This window comes from Diceros bicornis, chromosome 26 (assembly GCF_020826845.1).
Source record: "Diceros bicornis minor isolate mBicDic1 chromosome 26, mDicBic1.mat.cur, whole genome shotgun sequence".
NCBI lineage: Eukaryota > Metazoa > Chordata > Mammalia > Perissodactyla > Rhinocerotidae > Diceros > Diceros bicornis.
Window position 1 is genome coordinate 19,990,424 of NC_080765.1, and position 12,017 is coordinate 20,002,440.

At 35.7% G+C, this 12,017-nt stretch overlaps 1 protein-coding gene across 1 annotated transcript in view; it reads right to left on the reverse strand.

Annotated features, from left to right (window-relative positions):
* The window catches only part of VKORC1L1 (vitamin K epoxide reductase complex subunit 1 like 1), a 65,896-nt gene that overhangs the window by 1,145 nt on the left and 52,734 nt on the right, over positions 1 to 12,017 (reverse strand). Inside the window, exon 2 of the mRNA XM_058569505.1 lies at positions 3,978 to 4,087. Within this exon, the coding sequence (XP_058425488.1) occupies positions 3,978 to 4,087 (110 nt within the window). The remainder of the gene's footprint in view (positions 1 to 3,977; positions 4,088 to 12,017) is intronic.

Sequence of the window (12,017 nt, forward strand, 5' to 3'; positions counted from 1 at the left end):
TGAGACCCTCCCCTGGCCTTTTTGCTATAGGCTCCCCATCTGTGGAAAGTCAAATTTGTTTTCCCACGTTTAGATGAAATTTATCAAAAATCCATAATGGGAGATGATGACACCAATATGCTGCTGAAAAAGGAAAAAAAGATCATGATAAACATTTTAGAATGGGCTCACCCTGGAGGATAAGGGAAACCACCTTTGGCCAGTTGGTCACACGTGGGTCAAACCAGATAAGAAAAAAGGCAGTTATGTGTGCTAAACTGGGGCTCTCAAGACAAAAGCTTGCCTGAATTCTTGATGCTATCTGACAACTTCACATGTATTGTTCTGTAATTTCCTGTAGCCAACAGTATTGTTGTGAACATGTGCATTTATTTTCAAGGACAGAGGAGACAGCAGAGCATATTAAATTACCCTCCTATCCAACAACTAATGGATAGGATAACAGAATCAGGAAGAAATAAGTATAGGTGGTAGTAGATTTTTTTTTTTTTCCCCTAAAGCCCCAGGGGATAGTTGTATGTCATAGTTGCACATTCTTCTAGTTGCTGTATGTGGGACGCGGCCTCAGCATGGCCGGAGAAGCAGTGCGTCTGTGTGCGCCCGGGATCCGAACCCGGGCCGCCTGCATCGGAGCGCACGCACTTAACCGCTAAGCCACAGGGCCGGCCCAGGTGGTAGTAGATTTGAAGAGGTTAAGGAGCTGAAATCCTTGCTGCCTGTTGAATGTGAAGTTGCCTGTAGGGGCAGCCTAGCCACATGCCCCCGGGGCCAGTCAGTACTCGAGTATGATGCTTTAACAAGGCTGTTCAAGACTAAGATGCTGTTGGATTACTTATGCCAGGCACTGGCAAATCTGAATGGCCACCTGCTTTTGTAAGTAAAGATTTATTGGAACCCAGCCACGTTCATTCATTTATGTAATGTCCGTGGCTGCTTTCGCACTAGAATTGTAGAGTTGAGTAGTTGCGGTAGCCAGCAAAGCCTAAATTATTTTCTATCTGGTCCTTTCCTAAAAAAGTTTGCTGACCTTACCTATGCTCAACATCTAAAATTAATGCATTCAAAACATTCAAAAATTAATGCTGTCACCTTAATTTTATCTAAGAAAGTTGGTTTCAAAATGATACAGACAAGTTATTTATTTTCTCCATGTGGTTCTTTTCCTTAACTGTAAAATTGGGATAATAATCATTTCTACCTCCTAAGACTGCAGATTAAAAGAGCTAATAGGTATAAAGCACTCAGAATGCTCGATAATCACTGGCTACTGGTTAAATACTATTGTACTAAACCTGTCTTAACGTAATGTAACTGGTAGCTTGAGATAAAATTCCCAATGAAATTTAAAATGTGCAGTAATTCTAAATAAATGATGGTACATTCAAGCAATGGAATATTTTGCAGCTGTAAAAAAGAATGAAGACACTTAAAGGACTGGTATGGAAAGATCACCAAGATACATCAGTCAAGTTAAAAAAAAGAAAAGTAAGTAGTAAAAAAAAAAGTATGTAGTACAGTGTATACAGCATCTGCCTTTTATATTTAAAAAAGGAGGTAAATTAAGATTATATATTTGTATTTTCTTGTATATGCCTAAAGAAACTCTACAACAACAACAACAAGCTACCAGTCGGGGATGAGAAGCAGCAGGAAGTGGACAGAGGGGACAAGGGTAAGACAGACTGCACTGTATAGCATTTTATATATTTTTACTTTTGAACCATGTGAATGTATTACCTATGGAAAAATTAAATTAAAAATGCTGTATTCTCAAACAACTTCGAAGGGAGTGAAGATGATGTGCTCTGGAAAACTGTGTTAGATGAGTTCAAATGTGCCTCCAATGGTAGACACTGACATTAAAAATGCATGTGAGGGCCGGCTCAGTGGCGTAGTGGTTAAGTGCGAGCACTCCACTTTGGTGGCCCAGGGTTCGTGGGTTCGGATCCTGGGCGCGCACCGAGGCACCGCTTGTCAAGCCATGCTGTGGTGGCGTCCCATATAAAGTAGAGGAAGATGGGCACGGATGTTAGCCCAGGGCCAATCTCCCTCAGCAAAAAAGAGGAGGATTGGCATTGGATGTTGGCTCAGGGCTAATCTTTCTCACACACACACACACACAAAAACACATGTGAATGCATAAAATGTGACTAGAAAAAATACATATGATTTAAAATATGTGTAATAATGAAATTAAGAAATTAAACATTATTGGCCGGCTCCGTGGCTTGGCGGTTAAGTGCACGCGCTCTGATGCTGGCGGCCCGGGTTCGGATCCCGGGCACACCCCAGGGCACCACTTCTCCGTCCAACGCGAGGCCGGGTCCCACGTACAGCAACTAGAAGGATGTGAACCTATGACATACAACTATCTACTGGGGCTTTGGGGGAAAAAATGAATAAATAAAATCTTTAAAAAAAAAAAAAAGAAATTAAACATTATTAATAGAAATTTGCTCCACCTCTATCTCCAATAACAGCCAAAAGTGTTTCTTAGGCTATTTTAATTTGGGCTTATACTTTATATTCTTCTTTAGAAATCCAAACAAAACAAATAAATGGAATGAAAAGTGAAAGTCTCACCCCTGGCCCCCAACCACCAGACCCCTTTTTATGCATTATATAGATATATATAAACATTTAGTTATCCTATACCTATTATATCACAATTTGCTTCTTTCACTAAGCTATGTGATCTTTCACTAAGCTTGATCTTTCCAGGATATACGTGTAGACCGACTTTTTCCTTTAATGGCTACATAGTATTTTCTAGGATGGATTTAACCTAATTTATTCAACCATTACATTTTGCTAAGCTACTTCCAATTTTTTGCGATTTTAAACTGTACTGCTATGAATATCCTTATGTGTATTTTTGTATTTCTGCAGAATAGATATGGAATTGGGCAAACTTGATAGGATACTGAGATAAATTTAGATTCACAATTTGCCTCAACAAATCAACTCTAGCTAGACAGAAGAGCTGGCAGATAATAGGATGAAGTATTAAAAACCGAATACAAGGGCAAAAATGGAGGGATTTAACTCTAAAATTATAAAAACTTTTGTACAATCAAAATTCACAAAACTAACATAGAAAGGGATAAAGAATGGGTAAAATGTTTGTAACAAATATGAAAATGGACTATTATCAGGATCCCAATAACCAAAGTGAAAATAAAGAGAAATTATAGTAAAATTAAAATAATGGCTACTAATATATAACTATTAAATCAGAAATTTTACAGAAAACACTTTTTAAAAATGAAGATAGATGAAGCTTCAGGGAAACATGACAGTTGAGGGAAAAGCAGTTTGGTAATACTTATTAAAATCCATAAAACTATGTTTTTTGACTCCGTCATCCCATATTTGCAAATTTACTTTGCGGAAATAATTCAAAGAAGGAAGAGTGTGTGTGAGGGGGACTTTTTAAATAAAGTTGATCACCGCAGTGTTATTTAGAACATAAAAAACTTGAAAACTTGATGTTAACAATAACAAAACACTTAAGAGGATAGACAACAGTTAACATAAAATTAAGTGGAAAAAACAGAAGACAATGGAAATAGTGGATATGTACAGGTAATGGAATTATGAATATCATTTACCATTAATGTTTACTCAATGCATAATATTTTAAAATAGCTATAGAGTATACAAAATAATAGGGAAAAAGTTTTCCAGGCAAGACTGTTTGGAGTAATAATTTCCCTGAACGGGACTGGTTTTTCTGGACATCACAGGATGCTGCTATCTCTGATTAAACACCAACAGATACCAAGCTCAGCATTAGTATCATCAAAATCTTAGTGAACCAAGTTTTCGTAACACAAAAACTGTGCTACAAACTAGTGGTTCTATCATTAACATATGCTTTTATTTACTATAAAGACACCCTTCAGGGCAAAGACCCAAAGTACTAAATGGAATATAACAAAACAAACTTATTTTTATATTGCTGGATAAATACTTACCAAGTAATAACTGTAGTATATAAAATATAAGTCCAAAGACACTGTTTGGCTGGTTTAATACACCATCCTTTCCAAAAATGGAACCCAAAAGACCAAATCCTCGACCCCATCTGTAAAATAAGGAAAACCAGTAACCCTATATTTGAGCTTTCCTATTTTTAAAATGTAAAATTATCTGAGAATGTTACGCCAATATACCCATCCCAATCTCTAAGCTGCCAATTTCCATATAGTCTCTTTTCCCAAAGGCCGGACAAAGTATTCTTTTTCTGATGGCATTAGTATTTGCAGAGGAAGGGCTCTCTCAATTTAAGCCAAGGTCTCTTAGCAGCAGCACCACTGACATTCTGGGCTAAATAATTCTCTGTGGTGGGGGGCTGTTCAGTGTATTACAGGGTGTTTAGCAGTATCTTTGGCTTCTACCTACTAGATGCTAGTAGCACCCCTCTGCCAGTTGTGACTACCAAAAGTGTCTTCAGCCATTGCCAAATGTCCCCAGCGGGCAAAATCACCCCCAGTTGAAAGCCATTGATGTAAGCTGTCTTGTTTCTTCATTCAAAGTATGTAGACTGAAATGTTGCTTCCTGACAAATTTCACCAGGATATGCATTAGGAAACATATCCTGGGAACATCTTTAAATGTAGAACAATATCAGAAACTATAGGTCTTTCCTATAATCATATCTCAAGAGTAAAAAACTGATACATTATTTGCCCTGTCAGTGTTTATCTGCAGTTTAACTTCAAATTTTGTATTGATTTAACATTTTCAGAATCTTTTATTTTTAAAAAAGATTATTAAATGCTGATATAAAAAAATTTGATACAAGTATCAAACTAACATTTCCCTCGGATAAGAACCTTACAAGGTAACTTTAACTCTGAATAAGAGTGCTTTTAAAATACTAAAAGGAAAGCAACCAGTCATGTTTTTAAGTCTGTAATGAGGCATTCAATGAAACCTAAACTTTGGTTCTGAAGACAAACTACCTGAAAACAAGGATAAAAAAGTGATTATTAGTCACACTACTTTAATAGTACTCAGTATCCAAGAAATAGAATGAAACCTCTTCATAATGATGATCTTGGGAGACAAGAATAACCCTAATTTTACAAGCAAGTGAGAGCCATGAAGATTTTTATTGTACAGTTATATATTTCAAGGAACACAGAATAATCTCCATCATATTTGTGTATTCTTTTACACATCAAATACTTATTGAGCATGATCTAGGTGCGGACAATGGGTCAGGCGCTGGGGTCCCGGAGTGAACAAGTCAGACCAGGTGGTGTCCTTGCGGAGCTCGTATTCCATCGAGGGAGAAGAAAACAGGTGAACAAAAGACTAAGTTACCTTCAGAAATGGACGAGCCTATTAATAGATACACAGGAAAATTGAGGGGAAAGCCAGAGCTTCTGAAAATTTAAAAGTGCATACAATCACTTTGTTAAAATGCAGATTTTACTTCAGCAGGTCTGCGGTGGGGCTTAAGACTCTGCATTTCCAAGCAAAACAAAACAAAATGCTCCCGGGTGATGCTCCTGCTTCTGGTCTGAGGATCACACTCAGCACCACTGCTCTAGATGGAGAAGCGGTGGAGGGAGCTACTCTAGCTAGATGGTCAGGGACGGCCCTTTTCAGGAATTAAATCCTGAATGATGAAAAGCAATAAATCTCATGAGGAATAGCAAGTACAAAGCCCTTGAGGCAGGAATGAGCTACGAGTCTGCAAAAGAAGGCCTGATATCAAGGCTGACAGAGCAATGAGGGGAGACTGACGAGAATAAGGCATGAGTCCAATCGTTTACATTACTTAAGGCCTTGTTTGTAGGCCACGATGAAGAGCTTGAATTTTATCCTAATTGCAATGGAAATACATTCAGTGGCTGTATTAAATTAAATAAGAGAGTAATATAAGCTTATTTATGATCACTTGACTATTGTGTAAAGAACACACTTCAGGAGGGTAAGCGTACAGGGAGAAACCGTATGTAATCAAACTTCTTAGCCCTACTCATCTGATGTAAGAATCCAAATGTAAATCGCCACCTTTGGCAATGGAAATAATTGGGCATACTGCCAAAATATTAATGGGTAAACAGAATTTTTATATCTTCCAAACACTGGTCTATGCCTAATTACTCACATAGGATCATGTAGATATTTTCCTTGAAAATAATGCTGTAATCCACAGAATGAAGATATCATTTTATAAAAATAATACATGCATAAGGTTTAAAAATCAAACACAGAAAGCCTTATAAAAGAAAATAGAGATGTTTCATACTTCAGCTCTCTCCACAATCAGTTCTGATCCCCAGAGGCAACCACTATGATGTCTTGTGTTTTTCTCTCCTATTTACTTCCAAATTTCTAAATAATACCCTAACATTGCTATTTCTTGATTTACGAATTCTAAATATTATCTTTCGACATTCTAATACGGTAGACCAGAATGTTGCTTTAAAAAAAAAAAACACATTTTGTTATGGAAAGTTTCAAATGTATATAAACAAAGTGAACAGAACAGTGTTATAATAACCTATCAGCTAGCTTCGAAAACTGTGCCTTTCTTATTTTATCTCTATCTCTACCTACTCAACACTTGATGATTATATTTAGTTTTAAGGTAAAATTTACATACATTAAATGCATAAATTTTAACTGTATAATTTTGACAAATGCATACACCCGAGTAATCCTGGTATACTAATTGTAATCCTGGTATATTAATCCTGGTATAGTAATTCTGAAATACTTACCAATAGTGAGAAATGAGAATTTAAGCACCTTTCATAAACAAACAAACAAAAAAACCCACGCCAACACCATATAGAGTGCTTCCATCTCCCAAGTTAAACTGTTAGTCCCTTCCCATCAATCCACACTCCTCTCCACCCATGAGCAAGAGGTACACAGCTGGCCAGGCTTGTAGTAGGAATCTAGCCTCGGAATCAAAGTTAGCTCTCTGGTCCCCGGGATCACAGTGCTATCTATGTTCTTTCCCTTAGGTCACACTACGTTATAAAATGCAATTACCATTCCAGCATTTTCAACCAAACAGAGCAATCACTTAATTCCTTGATAAATACAATTAATAAAGTTTAATAAACTTTGATAAAGTTATGTAATAACTGTTAGCTGGTCAACTCACAAGCAAAGTAGACTGGCATTACATAAGATTATTTTCCTCGGAAAGGAGAATAAGAGTAGATTTTCATAAAGGACACTACCTTTTAAAATTGCTAGAGGTGGTATAAATAATTTAGAAACCTTTAGTTAATCTTTTTTCAGGTTGGAACATTTGAAAATACTATAGTTTTCCCCCACTTCTAAAAGCTATACAGAACTATATGAAATACATTTTATGTGCTAACTTTATCCCTGGCTTTAGCTTAGTTTCTAACCATTTTCTCCTTGTCCCATCTATATTCAAAATTCTATTATATTTATCTCCAGGGCTGCCCTGAGGAATTTTTGGAACAAGGTGAAACATTAGCCAATTGAGCAAAAAGAAATGTTTCCTAAAGTAATAGACACTTATACAGATGTTCATTTTGCTTCAGTAATATCAGTGATCATACAAAAGATAATTTCTCTTCACTCTTCCTTTCTAAAAGATGTTTATTTTTGACCCATATATCCTTTGAATATTTTGTATTGGGTGCATAAACAATCAACACCACTTCCCTAAGGTATAAATGAGAAATTGTTAAAAGGTTTCTAAACACTCCTAATTTTGCCAGAAACAACAAATCTTAAAACCAATAGCTGTCCAATTCCGGTCTCCTAGGTCCCTGAGGTTAAATCTAAGACATTATTTGCCTCTTTCACTCTCATTCGCTCATAAGTGTACAGGGGAGTTTTCCAAAGGCTACATGCGTGACGTGTGATACTGCAACAGATGGAATGCAGGAGCTGATGTGAGAATTCAACAGTCTTCTATTACAGCACACACTAAAGAGATCTGCAACAAGACAGACAACCCCAGTCTTTTCACCTATTGTGTGTGTGTGTGTTTGGGAAAAGTTACTTTTCATAAAAATATTTTAACATGTAATGGGTTTATTGTTATTTTTAAATGAATGAATATGTATTTAAATAATTTCTCAGTTTTTAATTTCTAATACAATAATTTCCCAAATTTGACTAATTTCCAAAAAAAAAACACATCACAGTTCAGACAAAATTTTTAACACTGGGGTGAGAGTAAGTAGGGAAAACTTCAAAAAATTAATTAATAGAAATAGAAAAACAATCCTAAAATTTGTATGGAACCACAAAAGACCCTGAATAGCCAAAGCAATCTTGAGAAAGAAGAACAAAGCAGGAGGCATCATGTTCCCTGATTTCAAACAATACTACAAAGCCATAGTAATCAAAACAGTATGGTAGTGGCATAAAAACACACACATAGATCAGTGTAACAGAAGAGAGACCACAAACAAAAGCACCCATATATGGTCAACTAATTTACAACAAAGAAGCCAAGAATATACAGTGGGGAAAGGATAGTCTCTTCAATAAATCGTACTGGTACAACTGGACAGCCATGTGCAAAGAACAAAACTAGACCACTATCTTACACCATACACAAAAATTAACTCAAAATGGATTAAAGACTTGAATGTAAAACTTGAAACCATAAAACTAGAAAAAAAGAAGCGGTAAGCTCCTTGACATGAGTCTTGGCGACGATTTTTTGGATTTAACACCAAAAACAAAGGCAAAAAAAGCAAAAATAAACAAGTGAGACTGCATCAAACTAAAAAGCTTCTCCACAGCAAAGGAAGCCATCATCAAAATGAAAGGCAACTTACTGAATGGGAGAAAATATTTTCAAATCATATACCTGGATTAGGGGTTAATATCTAAAATATATAAGGAATACAATAGTGAAAACAACAAACAATCTGATTAAAAAACGGGCAGAGGATCTGAACAGACATTTTTCCAAAGAAGACACAGAAGATGGCCAACAGGTTCATGAAAAGGTGTTCAACATCACTAGCCATCAGGAAATGCACATCAAACCACAATGAGATATCACCTCACATCTGTTAGAATGGCTATTATCAAAAAGACAAGAAATAATAAGTGTTGGCAAGGATGTGGAGAAAATGGAATCCTTGTGCATTTCTGGTGGAAATATAAATTGATGCAGCCACTATGGAAAACAATATGAGGTTCCTCAAAAAATTAAAAGTAGAACTACAATGTGATCCAGCAATTCCACTTGTGGGTATTTATCTGAAGAAAATGAAAACACTAATTTGAGCAGTTATATGCACCACCATGTTCACTGCAGCATTGTTTACAATAGCCAAGACATGGAAACAACCTAAATGTCCACTGATGGTTGAAAGGATAAGGAAAATATAGTGTGTGTGTGTGTGTGTATATATATATATATATATATATATATATATATATATATATACACACACACACAATGGAATATTATTCAGCTATAAAAAAGAATGAGTCTTGCCATTTGTGACAACATGGATGAAGCTCGAGGGCATTATGCTAAGTGAAATAAGACAGAAAAAGATAAATACCACACAATCTCATATATATGTGGGATCTAAAAACAACAACAACAAAAAATTGAGCTCATGGATACAGAGAACAGATTGGTGGTGCCTGAGATGGGGGTGGGCAAAATCAGTGAAGGGGGTCAAATGGTGCAAATTTCTAGTTACAAAGTGAATAAGTCATAGGGATGTAATGTACAGCATGGCGACTATAGTTAATAATACTGCATTGCATATTTGAAAGTAGCTAGGAGAGTGTATCTTGAAAGTTCTCATTACAAGAAAAAAATTTTTCCTAACTATGTGTGGTGACAGATGTTAACTAGACTTAGTGTGGTGATCATTTTGCAATATATACAAATACTGAATCATTACATTGTACACCTAAAACTAATATGTCAATTATACCTCAAATAAATAAATAGTATACCTTAGAATACATTATATTTTTAAAAGATTCCATGGCTATAATATTTTTTAAAAAAGAAAAATAAATATTGGTGAGGATGTGAAGATATTGGAACCCTTGTACACTGCTGGTGGGTAAAATGATGCAACTGCTGTGGAAAACAATTTGGTGGTTCCTCAAAAAGTTAAACATAGAATTCACCTATGACCCCAGCAATTCCACTCATAGGTACATACTTAAAAGATTTGAAAACAGGTATTCAAGCAAGTACAAGTACTTGTTCATAGTAGCACTATTCACAATAGCCGAAAGATGGAAACAACTCAATGCCCATCAACTGATGAATGGATAAACAAAACATGGTATATCCATACAATGGAATATTATTCAGCCATAAAAACATATATCTGATACACGCTACATCATGGATGAACCCTGAAAACATTATGCTAAGTGAAAGAAACCAGACACTAAAGGACACACATTGTATGATTTTGTTTATACGACAGTTCCAGAACAGGCAAATCCATAGAGACAGAAAGTAGATTAGTGGTTGCCAGGGGCTGGGAGAGGAGGCCATGAGGAGTGACTGCTTAATGGGTAGGGTATCTCTTTGAGGGTAATGACAATGTTTTGGAACTGGATAGAGATGATGGTTGCACAACACCACAAGTGTACTAAATGCCATTGAATGTACCCTTTAAAATGGTTAATTCTGCACCAATGTTTCTCAAACTCTTTCAAAAAATCAAAGAGGAGCAAACTCTCCTAAACTCATTTTATGAAGGCAGCATTACTCTGATACCAAACCCAGAAAAGGACACTACCAGAAAAGACAACTACAGTTTAATATCCCTGATGAATACAGATGCAAAAATTGTCAATAAAACACTAGCAAACTGAATTCAACAGCACATTAAAAGGATCATTCACTATGATCAAGTGGAATTTATACCTGGGATGCAAGGATGGTTCAACATGTGCAAATCAACCAATGTGATACATCACATTAATAGAATGAAAGAAAAAAATCATATCATCATCTCAACAGATGCAGAAAAAGCAGCTGATAAAATTCAACATCCATTCATGATAAAAACTTAATTAGGTATAGAAGAAATGTACCTCAAATAATAAAGGTTATGTATGATAAGCCCACAGCTACTACCATACTCAATGGTAAAGGTTGAAAGCTTTTCCTCTAAGATCAGCAATAAGACAAAGGTGCCTGCTCTAACTACTCCTATTCAACACAGTACTGGAAATTCTTGCAAGAACAATCAGGCAAGAAAAAGAAATAGAAGATATCGGATTTGGACAGGAAGAAGTAAAACTCTCTATTTGCACATGACATGATTTTATACATAGAAAATCCTAAAGACTCCACCAAAAAACTGTTAGATCTAATCAGTGATTTCAGTAAAGTTGCAGAATACAAAATTAAAATACAAAAATCAGTAGTCTTTTTATACACTAACAACCAATTATCTAAAAAAGAAATAAAGAAAATGATCCCACTTATAATAGCATCAAAAACAATAAAAATCCTTAGGAACAAACATAACCAAGGAGGTAAAAGATCTCTACTCTGAAAACTACATGACACTGATGAAAGAAACTGAAGACGACACAAATAAATGGAAAAGTATCCCGTGTTCATGGACTGGAAGAATTAACATTGTTAAAATGTCAATACTTACCAAAGTGATCTAGAGATTCAATGCAATCCATATCAAGATTTCAATGGTATTTTTTAGAGAAGTAGAAAAAACAATCCTAAAATTTATATTGAACCACAAATGACCCCGAATCGCTGAGAAAGCAGAACAAAGCAGGAGACATTATACTTCCTGATTTCAAGCTATACTATTAAGCTATAGTAATCAAAACAGTATGGTATTGCATAAAAAACAAACAGAGCAATGGAACAGAATTGAGAGCCCAGAAATAAACCCAAGGGTAAACAGTCAACTAATATTTGACACAGGAGCCAAGAATACTCAATGGAGAAAAGACAGACTCTTCAATAAACTGTGCTAGGAAAACTGGATATATACATGTGAAAGAATGAAAATAGACCACTATCTTACACC